The sequence below is a fragment of the Lethenteron reissneri genome, chromosome 28, assembly GCF_015708825.2.
Source record: "Lethenteron reissneri isolate LAM-NWPU_2019-01 chromosome 28, ASM1570882v1, whole genome shotgun sequence".
NCBI classification, from domain to species: Eukaryota; Metazoa; Chordata; class Hyperoartia; order Petromyzontiformes; family Petromyzontidae; genus Lethenteron; species Lethenteron reissneri.
The window spans coordinates 1,856,245-1,876,297 of record NC_083806.1 but is presented as its reverse complement, the minus strand read 5'-3'; the positions used below and the strand labels follow the sequence as shown (position 1 = coordinate 1,876,297).

Sequence of the window (20,053 nt, the reverse complement as noted above, 5' to 3'; positions counted from 1 at the left end):
CAGGCCACCCACCCCCTTGTGTACTGTGCTGGCCTTCAGAGGCGCTGCTCGCTATTAGCACTTGCCCCAAAAGTCTGTAAAGGTTATACGGGAGATCTTTGTGTTTACACAAAGCGTGCGTCTTCAGGTAGGGGGGGAGAGTGGGTGAATGGAAGCCTGGCTTCATGAACACAACCGATGCTGTTATAACAATGAAGGTGCTGTGATTTGACGAACATTAAACCTGGGATCTTTGGAGATGTCACTGCCACTGTTAAATTGATGGTTAATCGAGAGCTTTATATCAGTCCACAGATGCATGAAGGCCTCCACTCACCGTGTCGTTCCTAGAGTTTGTATGACCATACTTCACCACCCTGGTGAGTATGGGTTGGTAACGAGGGAGGGACCAGCCCGGACCGGTTCGGAGATCTCACCTCGCCACTTGGTTGGCCGAGGGTGGGAATTGAACTCGGGTGACCCAGGTTCATGGTGTTTTGCGCTAACCACTGCGCCACGACTCCAACTTACAAATGCGTAAAATAACAAAGACATCTCAAGTTGGTGTACGGATTGAGCGGTGATGCAGACCACCAAAGACAAAGCCCCTCCCCCACCCCCCGTATAACCTTAACAGACTGTTGGGGAAAGTGCTGTTAGCGAGTACCTATGAAGGCCGGAACGGCGCACAGGGGGGGTGGCCAACATTACCCCCGGCCGCCTTTGTTTCCCTCGTGGCGATGTTTACACGCCGCACCTGAGACTCATTTGAGGCTGAGTCTATCTCGGGAAGGCCCAGGACCGGTTCAGAATCGAACTCGGGCGCTTCACTACCGCTCCCCACGCTGACTGTCATCACTTTTGTCAATGACGACAAAAGCCAATCACAACAGGCCGATAAAGCCGTACGTTACAAACGACAGATACTGAGGTGTGTAAAAAGCACACGGGCGCTTTGTATCAGCAGTTCCTAAAGAAGTGCATTGCGGGCACGAATTGTTCACGTGTCTGCGTGTCGCTTCAAGCTGACGATACACATTATTGAACCGTGAAATGGTATAAACGCATCTACATTTATAGTGTGGGGCGGGGATGGGACACACACAAGAGCAGCAAACAGATTGGGTTTGGGACTTAATTCCCACCAAAGCCACGTTTTACATGTTTTGTAAAACTCTAAATCCCAAAGGGTGAAAGCTGCGGTAACACATCGGGACAGCCCCAAGAGTCGCGGGTGGAACGTGCCAAGATGCCGTGTGTGGCTGGCTGCCTTTGCTGTTTTGATTTCCGTTCACAAGCCCAGCAACAGCGCTGCATGAATCCATAACTCGAGCGTCGCATATTGGGGTGGGCGTAATTATCAATAGATATTGACTCGCTGCAATAATCATGCACGCGGTAGATTGCATGTGTACGTTGTGCCATAATCAGATGTAAATAATGCAAATTAAATCGCAATGCATTTAGAGTCATCGTCATCACCCGTGTATTTCGTGGTCGCATTTTTTTTAATAGAGCGTCACAGTCGGAGACAATTGTGTTTATCTAATTGACCACTGTCATTTGCAGTGTCATTTTTCAAATTCGGAAATTTGTACCGATGAGGCTGACACACAATGGCCTACTCCTGGTCGAATAACATCACGGGAGATCGTCAACGTCCACCATTGAAGCTGACGGCACACAGCACAGTAAATATGTTTTTCATTAATGCACCCGCGATATATTAACCAGGGCGGCCGTTAGGATCGAACCGCGAACTTCTGCAGCAAGCGGCGAAACGTGCCCGCGCTGAGTCACGTGCCGTGGTGGGCCACTCGGCCTACCACGTGGTACAACGGCTCCTGCGTGCAGAGACATCGCTCAGCAACAAGCAGCAGATTATTCACCGCACACTTAAGGCTCACTGGAGTGTTGCGTGTACTTTACGTCTATTATATACCTGCCTAGTGTTTATTTTAGCGACAATGTATGAACTGACCATCAGCCGTGATCTTTAGGACTTCACTGTGTGTGGTTTTATGGCTATTCATTAGTGGCGGTGTTTGCCAGGTTCGCGGCTTTGTCGCAGTCGGGCTCCAGCGGCCGCCCTGGTTAATACTACGGCGGTGTGTAATAACCATAACACCACGCGCTGCCTGCTTCGGAGTGGACGTTAAAGATCCCGTGACGTCGACGTCATTCGCAAGGGTAAGCCATTGTGTGCCGGCGTCTTGGGTCCAGAGAATTTCACCAATTTCACAAATTTATATCGCAAATTACTCAGCGACTCCCCCCCCCCCCTTCCTCCTACTGGCAGACTGATACCTGCAGATCACGTGATGTCATTTATGGACGGCCTCTTACCTGGTTAAAAACATTTGTTTATAGTTTGGAAATACGATCTCACGTGTTCAGTCACACACGGCATTCTCTGTTTCCTTCCGAAGCCATTACAAAAATAATCATGCGACTTTGCCAGTGAAGAATCTCGTTCAATCAAACTGTCAACCGATTTAATGGCACACACATAATGAATAGGGTTGACATGATTTCTCATAAAGGTGGAGGGGGGCGGAATGGTTAGCGCACTGTTATGAATCCGGTAACCTTAGTTTGGGGCACAGCGAACCGAAATGTGCTATGAAGAAGGACCATTGCCCGAAACGTCGCCTATTATATGTTTCGTTTTTAAGGCCACACGCGGTGTTGTTATTACTGACGGCATGTGTCGAGTGTTTAGCCACGGGAAATATTGGGAACCACTTAATCATCATCGTCGTCGTCGTCACACGACTGATGTTGACGGAGAGCAGCAACAACCATGGACGTTGACATCGAGGTAGATGAGCCCAAGGTGATCGCGCGAGTCGTAGCGGACACACGGACACTCGTGTGTGAGTGTGTGTTGGGTGGAGCGGTGGTGGAGTAGGTTAGCGCCCAGCGCTACGAACCCGGCGACCCGTGTTCGATTTCAGGTCACGGCCACCAACACCAAGTGACGATTATCTGAACCGGTCCTGGGCCTCCCCTAGCTCGACTCGGCCTCAAATGAGTGCCTGGTGCGGTGTGTAAGCATCGCTACTGGGGAGACAAAGGCGGCCGGGCGTGGTGCTGGCCACCCATCCCCTCTTGTACCGTCCCGGCCACATAGGTGCCGGTCAGTGAAGGCGGCATGTACACCAACTCGTCATGGCAAAACCTAGGCTCGTCAATTGTGGGGCCAATCCAACGGGCTGTGAAGTAGATACAATAACGTTCTCATCCAGAGACCGCTACACTCACCACAAAGTGAGGGGCCGTCCATAAATGACGTCACGCACCTGGCGGGGGGGGGGGGGTCAGACATTTGTGACGATGTGTGACGAGGGGGGGGGGGGGGTTTGAGAAATGTTACGTCACATCAAAATGCGCAAGTTTAAATGAATATAGACAACACGTTCTACTTCATTAAATAGACTTTTTAATAAATATTTTCTCCTACAACATCAGAGTGCAGCGGCACATTAAATACGCACTACAATGACAATAGTTTAAAGCGATTTGAAGCATGTTTTATTTTCAAAATGGAAATATGGTTTTTGGGGGGGGGGGGCGTCAAAAATCGTTCAAAATCGCGTGACGTCATTTATGGACGGCCCCTAAAAATACCGTAATCGATAATTGAATGGAATCCCATCAGTCCGCATTGTCAGCTGGTTGTGGAAATGGCATCGATAGACACGGAGAAGAGAGAGGGGGACACGTGGGTGGAGCAGAAGAGGTCACACGCAGGCGAGAGAGACTTTCATTCACAAGCTGTGATGATGCAATGTCAGTGTGGGGCTAGGGCCGGACTCGTCACGCCTCGGGGTCAAATAATGACAACGGAGTGGCGGCGGCGGCGGCAGCAGCCTGCAACGAGGACATGGAACGCGTCCGAGAGAGGGAAGCCAACGTGGGAGACGGAGCCATTCCATGAGCCGGTGGAGCGTGAACATCAGGCGCGTGGCGAGCGTCATTAACATAATATATGCTCGCGTGAACGTATGGACACCCTTCACAGAAGCACACTAGCCACATTAACATAATACATGCTATCATTAACATAATAGATGCCCTCATTAACATACTACATGGAATAATTGGCAGCACATGGTGCCGTTACCCGCGGTGACAGCCAATGGCAGCGCGGAGCGGGCGACGCCGTCACTTCCAGGCAGAGGGTTTGTAGGAAGCGCTGTGCGAGTGCGTGCGGTCCACACACCGCACGGGCCCTCTGAGTTATCTTCAGTCGGTTAACACATCACACACACACACATACACTTCGTGTGTGGATATGTATAGTTTATAGTGTGTCCGGCTATCGACCGCTGCTTGGCACTCGCGCTAACGGTCTGCTGAAGAAGGCTCCACGCCGAGTCGACGGGGACCGCTTGTTGTGACAGTCGGAGGGGGCGAGGGGGTTACCGCCACTCAGCGGTCAGCAGCGTCGGTCATCAGGGTCGCGAGTGTCCCTCTCAGTGGGGAGGTCACTCCACCGGGGGAGGTCGGTGACCTGCGGGTGACCGGTGGATGCTCCGAAGGTCGGACGGACACACGTGAGTGTACAGGTGATACACGTGTGTGTGTGTCAGTGTGTACAGGTGACACACGTGTGTGTGTAGAGGTGAGTGAGACACGTGTGTGTGAGTGTACAGGTGATACACGTGTGTATGTGTACAGGTGATACACGTGTGTGTGTGTGTACAGGTGATACGCGTGTGTGTGTATAGGTGAGTGAGACACGTGTATGTGTGTGTACAGGTGATACACGTGTGTGTGTGTAGAGGTGAGTGAGACACGTGTGTGTGAGTGTACAGGTGATACACGTGTGTGTGTGTACAGGTGATACACGTGTGTGTGTATAGGTGAGTGAGACACGTGTGTGTGTGTGTACAGGTGAGTGAGACTGTGTGTGTATACATGTGATACACGTGTGTGTACAGGTGAAACACGCGTGTGTGTGTGTGTACAGGTGAGTGAAACTGTGTGTATACATGTGATACACGTGTGTGTACAGGTGAAACACGCGTGTGTGTGTGTGTACAGGTGAGATACGTGTGTGTGTGTGTACAGGTGAGTGAGCACGTTACAATATTTCGTTACAATATTTCGAGCGGACGTGCATCATAATTACTCTTGTAATCATCATCCAGCCTTGGTCAATCCACTGCTGGATGATGGCCTCCTCCCCAATCCGCGGCGTAACTCCGTCTCGTCGGTGGGTGACAGCAAGCAGTGGCATCCATCACCCCGTGCTGCGGATCGGCAATTGAAAGATGACGTCATAATACAATTACTATTATGACGTCATTTACCGTGGTGATGAAATCGAGGACAGACCCGGTATCGAGCGGCTCATCAATGAAACGGCGACGTGAGTCCGTGGAGCCGAGGCTGACGTTCACAATTAGTGTGCGGGTCAGATGGTGTGAGTAAGCAAACTGTGTGTCGTACACCCTCCTCCACCCTGACACAGCCAGTGAACAGAGTTGTCACGTGACGAACGAACGCGCAAGTTTTTATCACCGCTTCACCACCGGTATCAACTTCTTGGTTCTTTCGGTAAAGTCACGTAGAAGGGAAATAATAAAATAATAAAAATAAAACATAATAAAATACAATTCTCACGACGTTTTGGCCACAACGCAATAGCCGTCCTCAGGTGAAGAACATGTCCTTTGTCAAGGCGCCCTTCCTCCCCTAACCCAGCTTAAATATACGCTGCCAAGCTTGATGGTGTTCATTCAGACGCTGTCTTTCCGACAGACCTGTTCTTCACCTGAGGACGGCCGCTTGCATTGTGGCCGAAACGTCGTGAGAATTGTATTTTATTATGTTGTATTTTTATTATTTTATTATTTCCCTTCTTTGTAACTTTACCGAAAGAACCAAGAAGATGAATCCCTGCAGTCACGAAGGGTTTAAATCGAAATTTCACCGGTGTCAAGTTTGGTCACGTGAGAACTTCATGAATTGGCCGTGTCGGGTGGAGGAGGGTTTCACGACACATCGTAACGTCGGTGGCGAAGGCCTCTGCGTTGAATTCAGCCCGACCCCGTCGAGACGACCGCCCACCACGTCGCGAGGTTTACTCGTTGAGCACAGGTGAGTTGCCACGGCCGATGTCTGGGTGATCGTGCCGGCCAGGTATGTGAGTCAACGCCATGTTGTGAGGCCTGTTTAGCCAGGAAAGCCTCACTGAGCCTCGTGACTCAGGAAGGGCCGACCAGGTTTGGGCTTCATTCAAGAAGTATCCCTCTGGGGCATACAGCATAACGACCAGTCTGTAGAAACACAGCAGAATCCTGTGCATACCATAACGCTGTGCATTCATTAAATATAGGGACCAAATCCCATATACAGCGACTGTCAAGCAAATGAAAACCTTACTACAAAATAAATGGCACCTAAACAAAAAGTACAAAATACAAAATAGTGTCTACATCATTAGACCTCCTTTGCCAGTACCAAAATATAATAATAGGGGTTTTCCCCTTTTGTCTGGCAACAAAACTGAAACCTTTTTACAAGGAATCATATGTGCATTAACCACAATACTTGTGGTCAAAATGCAAACAAAAAACACACTGATAATATATGCATTGTCCTTGAAACTGATTGGTCCACACCAGAGACAGCTTTCTTTTGAGCCTCGTCTCCATTGGTGCTCGACCAGAGGACGCCAAAATGCGTACAGCTCAAAGACAATTGTGGTTAATGAACACATGATTCCTTGTAAAAAGGTTTCAGTTTTGTTGCCAGAAAAAATGGGAAAACCCCTATTATTACACAAAATAGTGATCACAATAAAGATGACGATAACTGTCACGCTTTTGGCAAAAACGTTTTGGACCTTGGCCTTTTTCTGTCCTTGGCTCTGAGATTTGGGATGCTCTCTGCCTGCAGAACTGCACCTGGCCACTGAGATTCTTCTAGTTAGAAAGAAACTAAAAACTTCTTCATTTTCAAGGCTATGTTAGACAAACTCATTGTGCGTGTGTTTTTGTATACATTTTACTGTAAGGCGCACCTGAAGCCCTTTACCGTGTCTTTTGTGCCTTTCAAAACGTCAATACATAAATAAATGAACTGAAGGTCGAATGCGACTTTGAAACTCCCTCTCCGTGGCCAACCGCACGCAGACACCCTGCCGGAGCGTTCTCCAAGCGTAACGTGAGCAGGAAGCGGCGTGTCGACTGGGCAGAGAGTGGCGCGTGCAGAGACGAGAGCGGCCGAGTGCGCTGTGGCCAGGTCGCAAACACTGTCCTCCGGGACCCGATTAGTGCGCCTAAGATGCTCGCGGTGACGGATAAGTATCGTTAGCGGGCCGCTGTCAAGTGGTCGGCCATGTTTGGTCGCGGTCCGTTTGATTTGTGTGAAATGAAGTTGCGGGCCGCAGATTCCGCGAGCCCGGCGGGTAACCCGAGTGTCCACGGCAGGTAACCCGAGTGTCCACGGCAGGTAACCCGAGTGTCCACGGCGGGTAACCCGAGTGTCCACGGCGGGTAACCCGAGTGTCCACGGCGGGTAACCCGAGTGTCCACGGCGGGTAACCCGAGTGTCCACGGCGGGTAACCCGAGTGTCCACGGCGGGTAACCCGAGTGTCCACGGCGGGTAACCCGAGTGTCCACGGCGGGTAACCCGAGTGTCCACGGCGGGTAACCCGAGTGTCCACGGCGGGTAACCCGAGTGTCCACGGCGGGTAACCCGAGTGTCCACGGCGGGTAACCCGAGTGTCCACGGCGGGTAACCCGAGTGTCCACGGCGGGTAACCCGAGTGTCCACGGCGGGTAACCCGAGTGTCCACGGCGGGTAACCCGAGTGTCCACGGCGGGTAACCCGAGTGTCCACGGCGGGTAACCCGAGTGTCCACGGCCGGTAACCCGAGTGTCCACGGCCGGTAACCCGAGTGTCCACGGCGGGTAACCCGAGTGTCCACGGCCGGTAACCCGAGTGTCCACGGCAGGTAACCCGGGAGAGATCGGCAGCTCGCAAGGCTCGTCGTGTCCACGTGGGCAGGATCAACTCGCGGTCCCCTTTGTGTCTTCCTCAGCATGGCTGCCGGCACAGAGGAGGGGACATTGACAACGCCCGTGAGTGGACACCAATTGCACCCCCCACCTCTCCTTTCCGTTTCTTATTCATTTTCAATCCACTGCTGGATAGGGCCCTCCCCACGCCGTGCGGGTATGCGTGGGCGTTATTTGACCGCGCTGCTGAGTGGGTGCGGGTCGGTGCAAGAGCCGTGTTTACACGCATCAATGTGACATTGAAACAGAGCACCCCGTATACATTCAGCGGGCCTATGACCGACTTATCCGGAGTGCGCCCGATCTCATGAGGCCTCGGCAGCTAAGCGGGGCGGGGCCTGGATAGTGCTTGGGCGGGCGACCGCTACCGTGCGCAAGTCGTCATGTCGTGGTGGAGGGCCCTCTTCCGGCAGTGGATCCACGGAAAGCGCCGTACACGTTTAATATTCACCACGCCGCTGTTTGCAGGTGTCGCCCGAGCACGACCCAGACAACGAACATTTCTCCTTCCAGAACGACTACCCTCCAAACCCGCAGCAACGCGGCACCGTGCTGGGTGAGCAATGCAAGGACAAATGATCCCCCCTCTAGCCTGAACAGATTGTTGGGGCAAGTGCTGTTAGTGAGCGGCGCCTATGAAGGCTGGCACGGCACACAGCATCACGCCCGGCCGCCTTTATTTGCTCTCTCGTGGTGATGTTTACACACCACAACAGGTACTAATTTGAGTCGACTGATAGTTCGATTCCCGCTCACGGCCAACGCCGTGAGCCTCAACGTCATGCAAAGCCGCTGTGTCATCACAATGGTCGCCTGCTTCAAAGGCCAATCAGGAGCTACCATTAAATTATTTATTCACCTGGGAAGCCCACTGAGCTATATAGCTTTTTTTCAGAAGCGACCTGTCCACAAATAATAGCTCACCAAAGTGGCTCATCGCGTGGACAGTTATAGTAGCCAAATACTCTAAATGCAAGTTGATTCTAAACTTGGAAGGAAAAACCGGAGGACCCGGAGAAAAATCCACGCGGCTTTAGGGAGGCCATGTAAACTTAAATTATACAGGCGTCAGGTTTCAGAAATGAATCCACGACCTCCTGCATACCAGGCGAAGGAGTTAACATCTCGCCACCGCTGGCTATTGCACGCCGAGTGACGTCGTGGGTGAATGTGTTCAGGGAACAGACCCAATGTTCTCCTCATGCGGGTTGTGAAATTACAGCACGCAAAGGTGCGCTCCTGCTGCTACCGCTCACAAACAGCAAGAAGGCAAGACTCCCATCATGCCTTGCGCGCAATGTCATGCTAAAACCGCTTTGCCTGCTCATTGATGGGACTGGGAGAATTTTAGTACATGCCGTGTAGTGGTCACATGACATACATGCAAGGGATGATGGGAGTCATGCCTTCCTGCCGTTTGTTAGCAGTGGTAGCAGCACACGTTTTTTACGTGCTGTTATTTGTTATTGTTTACAGCCCACACATAGATTATTCTGGTGTGTTGATGGGTTTTGTTGTCGCTTACGGAACGGGTTTCCGATCGAGCGTGCGGTTTACTGACCCTCAATGTCCACGCTGGCTGCAGCATTCCTGTCGGGTGAAGAGCGCGACTTGTACAGCGAGCACAACGTCAGATTCTGGATGAACTCGGGAACTGCTCCCCACGACAGCCGGGTAACTCGCACAAGGCATCCGCAATCCGTCCGCCGCCCGCCCGCCCGCTCACTCACTCTCACCCGCAAATCACTAACTTGCGTAAAGACCACGCGCGGCAACGTCGCCCCCACTGGCAGACTATACCCATCCGCGAGGCACCGCGCCTGCGGGATGCCATTGGGTGATGAGGATGGTGCAAATACCAAATACAGCGCGATTGGGTGTTTAAAAGTTCGTAACCTCAAGTCGCCACGGTGGCGAGATGTTAACTACCTCGCCTGGTATACAGGAGGTCGTGGGTTCCAACCTGACCCTGATGCCTGTTGTATATATTTGGAGTTTGCATGTTCTCCCTGTGATCGTCCTCCAGTTTTTCTCTCCACATTTATAAACAAGCGTTTAGAGTATTTGGCTGCTATAAATGGCCACATGATGAGCCACTTCGTTGTGCTGTCATTTGTGGCCAGGTCGCTTCTGAAAAAGAGCTACATAGCTCAGTGGGCCTTCACTGGTAAAATAAAAATTGTTACAAATAATAAAATAATCTCTGTGTTTTTGTTCGTGTTTCTTGTGCCAGCCTTTCGGGAATATTATGAAACACCTGAAGGAATTGTTTCCTGGCGCCAGCCATAGCACGTCCATCATGAAGTTCCTCGCACACGTGGTCCGCATCGAATGTGAGTGACTCGGAGTTCATCTTTTTCCGGGATTATTCGCCGCAGTCAAAGCCTGGCAGGGCCTCTAGGCGAGTGGGGGGGGGGGGGGGGGGGGTCAGTAGGCAGCGTCGCAGGTTTAGGTATCAGAATCTTTATCAGAATCGGAATGTTTATTTCTACTGGAGAAATCTGATGAGCTATGAAGCTCTTTTTCATGAATGTCTGGTGGGGGCGGGTCAGAAAGTTACAACAACAAACAATACAAAAAAATTATAGGACTGCAAAGAATAGGACAGGTAAGCAAATTACTAAGATAAATACGTTAAATAGACAATGTAGTAAGAACAGTCCCAGACCCCACTAAGACAACACCACACAGTGCCTCTGTAGTGATGCACTCAGAGACACGAGGAGGAGGAGGCACTCTATTTATCACAGCCTTCACAAGTTAACGACACTTCAGTCAGGACAGCCGACAGACTTGGCTGACTGTCAACGCCGAGAAGGGGAAGACGGTGACGAGACTCCAGCAGCCCGACGGGATTCCACTCCACGCAACAGCCCCGAACGTTCGCTCAGGGTCCCCTTTTATCCTCCCGGTGCGCCCTCGCTACTCCCCCGGCCACGCCCCCCTTCCAGAACCTGCTCGTGGGTTCCCCGCTTACCTCACATGCCCCCTCTATCACCTTTGCCCTACATCTCTCTCTGCTTATCACGTGATCTGCTGACAGACAGGGCTGCTGCAACCGCAGATCCCCTTTTCTGCCAGCAACCAGCGCTATGTTCCATAGTGACCCATTCCATGTCACTACACCTCAATACACGGGTAAGGATAAAAGTTACCCAGAAGGGTAAGCAAAGGCATCCCGTTATCTGCACTCCTCAGCGCTTGTTTGTCGATAAACGAGAATTATTTTTTCTTCCCCTCTGTTTGGTTTTTCGCCGGTCCGCTGTGGGATCCGGTTTGGCCCGAATGTTTGAACCAGCTGACCAGAGCCCTGCTCCGGGTTTAACACAAAGCACTCAGTAGGGAAGTGTCGAACGTCACTGAATGTTTGAGAATAAACCAAAATAATACATTTGTCATCGTAGCCAAAGCCGTCGATGCCTCCACACCTTGCCCAGGAGAAAGCCTCGGGGAAGCTTCCTCCGTTAATACAATATCTCTCTTGGCCTTTCCCAAGCGACAGGCTGCGTTTGCATGGGGGAATGGAATGGAGTGTGGCGTGTGGACCCTAGAGGCCGCTAAGTACGGGCCACCTTTTACGTGGACTGTGTTATCCACGGTCAACACTCGATTATGAGAGGTAATTGTGGGGATAGGTGGCCCGGATAGAACACACAACACAGATAATGCCAAACGCGGGAGATAATCTACGAGCGCGTACCTACGGTAAAGAGTGTTGAGTTCAACACTCCTCGGATAAATGGGGCAGGGGGGTGAAGATAAGATGGAGAAGGTGTCGTCCGTTTCCCTCGCTTGTCATAGCAGTCGACGAGTGGGGAGCAGGTAACAATGACTCAAACCAGCATGCTTCGTCGAGGTATATTTTTTTCCGTAAGAACAGTTAACTTGCAACCTGGATACAAAAGTAGAGGTGCAGCCCCACTATACAGAGCGCCTCTACGGGTTATTGAGGCCTGCTCTTCGACGCTACTGGCCAGACATCTTCAAACTGGTTGTCGTACTCGCGGACCGCTAACTGCCACACCGCAGCATAATTCCGGCACGCGCTCCGCATAACGCGTTTGTCATCACGCCCTCCGCCGTGCCTCACTGTCGGTGGCCCGCAGACCACACGGAGAGCATCGTTCGTCTGTCGAGCTTCTGCGACCTGGTGCGCTGGTTCGGGCCCTTCAGGGAAATCGTCTACAATCAGAAGAAGACGTGCGTCTGCCTGTGCAACGTGAGTTCCGCTCGTGTAGTCACGCGGGGATGGGCCGCCGGGCGTGCAACCGAACAGACGGCCCGGTGGGAATTGCGAAATTAGCGACGGAAACATTCGTCAACCAAGCGTGTTTATCTTAGTCAACGATGACCGTGAGTGGATGACAGTTGTCGAGCGTGACGATGACTCCCACTGTCCACTAATACCACCACCACCACCACGACCATCATCATCATCACTATCACCATAATAATCACTGCCATCATCACCACTATCATCTACTCACCAGAGACCAGAGTGCGACTGTGACGAGGTGAAACTAACGAGTCTGAATGAAGACGGAGACTGAGGTAACTTAGTAACGTCATCGGAGACTGAGGTGCCCTGAGGAAGACCGATGATGGTAACTGGCTGTGGATGCATTGACAAAGATTAACCTGGTTCACTGGCTGGGAAGGAAATTGTGCGCCCCTCTCATCAACATTTTAAAACTCTCAACGCTGAGGCGACGCTCAACCTCCCCACACAGAGACTGAGATTGAGACTAACACAATCCTCGCCGATGAACAAAGTGATTCTGTGTTGTCCTCTTGATGGTGTCTTCCCGCACCAGCTGGAGTTGCTCATGACGGAGTCACAGGTGCTCGTGTCGAAGCAGAAAATGAGGTATGGGCAGAGGAAGGAGCACACAGATCGGAGGTCAGAGGTTACACGATGCAGAAGCACTGGAGTTGGGCGGCTGAGCGGCACCACGTTTTTCACCGTAGTTCATACCCAGTGGCCGCCCTGGTTAATACCGTTCACCATAAATACTACACGCCGTGCACTTCACAGTGCACGTTAAAGATTTCGCGACATTTTAGGAAAACAGGATGCCGTGTGTGCCGGCGTCGTTGTCCAGATTTGCCAAATTAGTAAAATGACCTCGACGATTAAGTGGGAAAAGCCACGCGGCAACATCGCCCTCTGCCGTGAAACGAACGCAGACAAATACCGAAGCACGGCCCTCCGTGTTGGCCTCGCGCTGTGCGAGCGGCGCAACTACGATGTGCTTATGGTCTGATTTAATTTTCAGTGCCATTAGCCGGCAGATTTCTTTCATCAATTTGACGGTCGCACGATGGATTGTCTATGAAGCACAGGTCGCATATCTGACCACCACGTATCCGCCCCGACCAATGAACCACCCCCACCCAGTGCAGTACTTGTACACGCTGGAACTGGCATCGTCCGTAGATTTTCACATATTTGACCTCTTCACAAATCCGACTGTACCCGAGTCCCCAACGATTAGGATATTGAATACGCGACGTGGTATTGTATCCCGTGCCATGGGATTTTGCCATCGGGCCATCGTGATCACACTGGACTTGCAGTGTAGGGATCGCCGGTTCGATTTGATCTCCCGGCGTGCCAGTTAAAACAATGGGCACGTTTCTTAGGTCCCACCACCTCTGTCCACCCAGCGGTACAAATTACTTCACCACAGTCGGTCGATTGTAAGGCGGCATGTGGTGGGGTAGAGTGTGGGTGCTCCCATACCTTGCAAGATTTCTGCCCAGCGGGGAAAAGTATTCCAAAATTCCCCGGTGGCGAGATGTTATCCGCCTCGCCTGGTATACAGGAGGTTGTAGGTTCAATCCCGACCCTGACAACTCTATATTTGAAGGTTGCATGGATTCTTCTCTGGATCCAGTTTTTTCCTCCACATTTAGAAACATGCGTTTAGAGTATTTGGCTACTATCAATTGGCACGTGATAAGCCACTTCGTTGAGCTATCAATTGTGCCCAGGCCGCTTCTGAAAAAGAACTTTCTAGCTCCGTGGGCCTTAACTGGTAATACAAATAAAAATATAGTTTAGTTTATTACAAAATTTCCTCTCGAGGGGCTCTCTAGTGCTCGCTGTGGAGTGGACGGTGGATGTCCCTCTGCCACACCTTCCGCCAGCGGTGGCACGAGCGAGCAATTGCAGGGGCTGCGCCTTCACCTTTGCGCCTTTGCCACGCCCCCCCCCCCCTTTTCCTCTTAGCTGGTTCGCGGGTCACATGAGCAGCGCAGCGGCGGAGGAGAAACTGCGGGGGCAACCGAGCGGCACCTACCTGGTGCGCTTCTCCGAGTCGGAGCGCGAAACGGGCAGCTTCGCGCTGTCCATCAATGTCGCTGACGGTGGTGGCACGGAGCACGTGACCATCCAGGTGAGCCGACTTCACCGCCCCACCTCCACCTCCTCTTCTGCCACGGCGACCGGGGTCCCTCCTGCCGCAGACCGTTTTCTCCACTGGTTCGTTGCAGAGGTTCGCGGTTCGATCCCCGCGGCCGCCCTGGTTAATGCTACCCCGGGCTATTAACCGTTAATGCTGCACGTTGTCTGCTTCGCGGCGGACGTTAAAGATACCACAATGTTACGTATGTATGTTGAACCGCTTCCGCGCCGTACGCAGCCAACTATGCCAATCGGAGGTGCAATCACGAGTGAGAGGAAGCCACGTGTACTGATGTCGTGGTCCAAATTTGCCAAATTATAATAATTGTCTGCAAAATAATGATAATAGAGCCCCCCGATTTGTAGGCCGGTGCTGCCTGCAATTTGTGGCACACGGGGACACCTGCCATGAGACGGTCCCCTTGGCGAGACCGCAGGCAGGGCACTGGAATTCTTGCGATGAGAGGTGATGTGAGGTGCTCGTGAATTGCCGAGGCATCTTAGCGTCCTCACAAATGCAGTTCCTTATCTTTAACATAAATATTGGCGTGGGAGTGGTGGTGCAGTGGTTAGCACAACTTTACGATGAGCCCAACGGCCTGGGTTCGATTCCCGGCAGCGACTAACATCGGTGGCCAGAGGTGACATCCATGCCGGTCCTAGACCCCAACCCCTGCTTCACCAACCTACACCGACCATTGTGGTGAAGTATGGTTAATAAAAGTTCCCAATGACGTACACAACATGGGGAAGCAGTGCAGTGGCACGAGTAAATTAAGGCATCGGTAGCATGCCTGCGTGTTAAACGGTATTGTGCCTACATGTTAAACGGTACCGTGCCTGCATGTTAAACGGTATTGTGCCATTGTTTCTGCTATCATCAACATTAACTCTGATGTGGGCCTCACCATCGCAGGCAACTCAACCTCCGTGGGCTCGTGTGCCGTGGGCTCGTGTACCGTAGATTCGTGTACCCTGGGCTCGTGTACTCTGGGCTCGTGTACTCTGGGCTCGTGTACCGTGGGCTCGTGTACTCTGGGCTCGTGTACCGTGGGCTCGTGTACTCTGGGCTCGTGTACCTTGGGCTCGTGTACCGTGGGCTCGTGTACCGTGGGCTCGTGTACCGTGGGTTCGTGTACCGTGGGCTCATGTACCGTGGGCTCGTGTACCGTGGGTTCGTGTACCGTGGTTTCGTGTACCGTGGGCTCGTGTACCTCTGGGCTCGTGTACCGTGGGCTCGTGTACCGTGGGTTCGTGTACCGTGGTTTCGTGTACCGTGGGCTCGTGTACTCTGGGCTCGTGTACCGTGGGCTCGTGTACCGTGGGCTCGTGTACCGTGGGTTCGTGTACTGTGGGCTCGTGTGCTTTGTAATCATTTCCACCGTTGTCTTCCCTGCGAGCCATTCCGCTGATCACTTCCTCCCAAGCTCTCTCCATCCTGTTTCATTCTTGAACGTTCTTCTTCGGTTCACTGAGTGCCCCCCTTGCTTCCTTGAAGTCGTCAAGCAGCATTCTCCTGTCTCTGCCTCTTGGGGATTTTGCCAACAATCTTATCTTTGATAATTGGTTCTTTACCCTTCTATCTGGCAACACAACTGACACCTTTTTGCAAGGAGTCATGTTTGCATAGACCGCAATACCTGCAGTCATAATACAAACAAAAGAACATAACTCTGATAATGTGCACTGTCCTTGCACATTATCAGAGTTATGTTCTTTTGTTTGTATTATGACTGCAGGTATTGCGGTCTATGCAAACATGACTCCTTGCAAAAAGGTGTCAGTTGTGTTGCCAGATAGAAGGGTAAAGAACCAATTATCATATTTTTACTGGCAAATGAGGTCCCCATAGTGTAGATGCTTGCCCCGAGCTCTCATACTCTGATGGTGCATTGTCCTTGAGTTGTGCGCCTTTTGGCGTCATCTGGTCCAACCCATATGAGACTAGGCTCGAAGGAAAGCTGTCTCGGGTGTGGACCAATCAACTTCAAGGACAGTGCACATTATCAGAGTTATGTTCTTTTGTTTGTATTATGACTGCAGGTATTGCGGTCTATGCAAACATGACTCCTTGCAAAAAGGTGTCAGTTGTGTTGCCAGATAGAAGGGTAAAGAACCAATTATCATATTTTTACTGGCAAATGAGGTCCCCATAGTGTAGAATCTTATCTTTCATAACTCGACGACTGTCAGGCTTGACGCCTGTTAGGAATGTGCCCAATCCACACGTTTAGCTTGCCTCGTCTGGGTGACCGGCAGGAACTGATTTACTTTTGCCATGTGTATTTATATACTTGATCTATTTTTACATTTCCTACACTTTGCACTCCAGTCGTTTATAAAGTTTGTTATAACTGTCTGACCCGTTAAAAAGTGCTTCATAGATCATCGGATTTCTCCAGGATCAATAAAGATTTTGAATCTGATCATCAACTTGTAGTAGATGCTCACCGCCAATATTGTGATTCATCACTGATTATTTGGTTATAGATTTCATTCGGACTTCATGGATCTTCACCTATCCTCAAGCCGTCCTCCGCCGTGTCTAACTGCTACATTCGTTTGCGTGAGAATTATTCTCACTGCCATTAACAATAATAACTGCCCCATCGGTGACCGTTTGTACACCGCTTGGCCATCTGATTTGTTTGGCTGTGCAGGGGGGTGGAAGGTTTCACGACAGATTATTTTTCCTCATCATTACGTGGTGTGTATGAATCATACACATCATCATCAGCCTCATCAAACACAGCATCATCATTAACATCAACAGCCGCGGTTCGCTACTAAGTTGCGGTGATGTCAACACTACGCTTGTGCCAGGCTATGTGCACTTTGAGACCACTTGAAGTGTTGAAGGCTCGCTGACAGATGATCACGGGACAGACGCAGCTGCCATGGGTTGACTGGCTGAGATGACTGGCAGATCCACCAGCAGCGTCCCCCACGTCAACTTGCTGTGTTTTAGCCACCCAGTATTCTGTACGTTATTGTGAGCATCGCTCCTCTGCTCTCCGTCGTTGTTGGAGAGCAACTGCCTCCATCTGCCCAGTAGCATCCTTCACAAGCCTCCTCCATAGAGGTTGATCTTGACACCGCTGGTACCCGTCATTGCCAAGTACACTCAGCTCCACATCCTTCTGCACCAGATCAGTCCATCTTTTCTTGAGCCCCCTCTATCTGGCTATACAGAAGCTGCTTGGGCATGCGCTGGCTGGGCATGTAGGCCACGTGACCCAGCCAACGCCTTACCTGCCGGAGGAGCTCACCGATGATGGTACTGTGTCCAGACCTGTCAAAGATCTGTGAGCTCCTCACAAATTCTAGTCTGCAGGTTAAACCCAGGATGCATCGTAAGCAGGCCACCCTGAATGTTTCAAACTGACGCAGCGTCATCACACTCATCGTGCGTCATCACCGGCATCCTTCCATCCTTCCTTCCACAATGTCAATCCGTCAAACCTGTTGAGAATGCGTCCGATCGTTTGCCCTTCCCTGGATTGTTTTGTCGAGACTTCTCTCCTCGGGAAACGCCTCTCTAGAACCTCCCCGCATTACTCGTTGGTCTCCCCTCCCTCCCTTCCCCGCGCACGCCGTCTCGCTCGCTCGCTCGCAGGGCGACCCCAAGATGGTGAACTCTGAGGTGGCGGCGAAGAGAGACGATCCCAACCTGTGGCTGCAGTACTGCGCGGACAGCGACGGGCGCACGTACCCCAGCCTGCCCGTGCTGATGAACAAGCGGCTCATGGAAGACTCCTTCCACGATGACCACGAGGACACCGCCTGCGAGACGGCGTGCCCCGACCTGCCGCTCAACGCCATATTCAAGGCCTACAAGAACAAGACCTGAGGCCTGCATCACGTGGGGCCGTCTGCGTGCTTCGGGAGCATTTTTGCCACGCGTATCGGTTGTAAAACGATCACTTTTTTGTACCCGTCATCTCCGTCGTCGTCAGCCGTCGTCCGCACACTGCATGAAGGTCTCCCCAAGCCGTCGCCATCTCTCACCGTCTCAGCCCGCACGGAGCCGGCAGCGTCACTCCATCTCTGCGGCGGTGTCCTCCCTGGCGTGTTCCCTCCTTGCCAGGCTGTGAGCGCCCGACTCGCAGTCAGACGTTTCGTGCGGCTCTGCAGCGTCCGTAGCTGCACTGATCGAATACCGGAGGGGAGTATTTTCGACCTCACAGCCACAGCATTTGTAGTTTTAGCGCCACGCTCCCTTCACTTCTCCCACTGCCAGGGGCATGTTACCGAGACAGAAGTGGCAGAGGTGTGAATGTTAACGTTTGTTTGACCACCAAAGTTATTTTTTAAATTTCCGCTTTGGCCCTCGGTAAGGAATAGGTTCCCCACTCCTTGCTTACACCTCTCACACCTGAACTGGACCCATTCAACAGGGGCGCAGCTATGGGGCATGGCAGCGAATGCGACGCACCGGGGCACAGTTGGCCACAAGGGGGCCCCGAAGCGACAGATAAACAAGTAACAAAATGTGAATAAAACGTATTTAGAAAAATATGAATACAAAATTACAATGCGATCTACCGTGGACCAAGCCCGTATCAATAGAGCAGCATCGAGTTGTTTGATGCACCTCTTTGAGGAAATCCTCGAGCGATGGGCTGGCATGAAAGACGCAACGATTACTTAATTGTGAGTATTGAAACCTTTACATCTTTTTGTTATTAAGACCGTCACCGTGAGACTGGTGTTGTGAGATACTTCACAACAACATATAGTCCTAGCCTACATGCTATTGTATACGAGGTTAACAATGATCCGTAGCCATTTCAGTAAAAGTGAGTCGGGAGAAAGGAGGGGGGGGGGCACATTTGGATCTTGCATAGCCCCCCCCACTCCATTGAAATAGGGAGTTGTGCCCCTGCCATTCCACTTCACTCTCAACCGACGTCACCCTCGCTGAACCTCACTCACTCTTACTTCCCGCTCGCCTGCCCTTTCCACATATGCATGCACGTTGAACTTCGTTCGCACCGTACGTACCCAGGCCACGCTTGCAAGCGAGACTTCTCCTCGCCTCTTGAGCTCTCGCCTGGTCAAACAAAACAAACCCGACTTGATTCTGCCACGCTCACCCCTACCGGAGGTGGTCCTCACCGGCAACGTATCTGCCTCGCCGCACGCTACCGCTCCATCACTTGCACTCGTTGATCTCTGGCTGTGCCCTCACCAGCTTCATTCAATCCTCACCCAGTCTCACCTTTTCCGGCGTTGCCTGCATTACTTTGCTTTCATCGCTCAGAACCTGTAAGCAGAATTAAAATCAGAAAATGTATTTAGACTGCCATTCGATGAGCTATAATATAAAGCTCTTTTTCACAGATGTTCAGTCGGGGCGGGTTAGAATGTTACTACAACAAACAATGCTAAAACACGACAATAGTGAAAAGTACAAGAAAGGTAAACAAATCAACCAAACACAAACAAATACAACAACTCAACCATCCTACCAGGCAAAGCCCACCGAGGGATTCACTCATTTTTTAGAAGCCACCTTATACAATCGGGCCTAACTTCCTTGCTAATGTCATCAACCAACTTTGCTAATCTTATCCAAGGCATGCTTTTTCAACGGTTCTATTTAACTTCACCTGTGTTTGTCGTGGCCAGATC

General features: G+C 51.5%; 1 protein-coding gene and 1 long non-coding RNA gene across 7 annotated transcripts; one reads left to right on the top strand and one right to left on the bottom strand.

Annotated features, from left to right (window-relative positions):
* Positions 1-304: 304 nt before the first annotated feature.
* On the top strand, positions 305-18,481 carry LOC133348796 (dual specificity protein kinase shkA-like). 6 transcript variants are annotated; one of them, XM_061561808.1, is made up of 10 exons: positions 305-359; positions 2,032-2,169; positions 7,950-8,076; positions 8,482-8,569; positions 9,599-9,687; positions 10,247-10,346; positions 12,120-12,232; positions 12,828-12,880; positions 14,246-14,411; positions 18,036-18,481. In XM_061561808.1, the coding sequence occupies exons 3-10, from the start codon at positions 8,038-8,040 to the stop codon at positions 18,267-18,269; spliced, it is 882 nt and encodes a 293-aa protein (XP_061417792.1). In that variant the 5' UTR covers positions 305-359; positions 2,032-2,169; positions 7,950-8,037; the 3' UTR covers positions 18,270-18,481. The 6 variants fall into 6 exon arrangements, with proteins under 6 accessions (XP_061417792.1, XP_061417793.1, XP_061417788.1 ...); XM_061561809.1 differs by lacking the exon at positions 305-359 and having other exon boundaries at positions 1,874-2,169; positions 8,037-8,076; XM_061561804.1 differs by lacking the exons at positions 305-359; positions 2,032-2,169 and adding an exon at positions 3,827-4,538 and having other exon boundaries at positions 8,037-8,076.
* On the bottom strand, positions 7,966-18,532 carry LOC133348811 (uncharacterized). The gene is made up of 4 exons (XR_009755838.1): positions 18,428-18,532; positions 14,316-14,472; positions 10,271-10,410; positions 7,966-8,041 (listed from the first exon to the last, which is right to left on the bottom strand). It is a non-coding gene; the product is annotated as an uncharacterized LOC133348811 (long non-coding RNA).
* Positions 18,533-20,053: the final 1,521 nt, after the last annotated feature.

Bases quoted from the DNA above. Each gene is read 5' to 3' on its own strand.
- LOC133348796 (XM_061561804.1), top strand. From the start codon at position 4,513: ATGCTCCGAAGGTCGGACGGACACAC. The intron at 4,539-8,036 runs GTGAGTGTACAG...TGTCTTCCTCAG, and splicing joins CGAAGGTCGGACGGACACAC to CATGGCTGCCGGCACAGAGG. The intron at 14,412-18,035 runs GTGAGCCGACTT...GCTCGCTCGCAG, and splicing joins CGGAGCACGTGACCATCCAG to GGCGACCCCAAGATGGTGAA.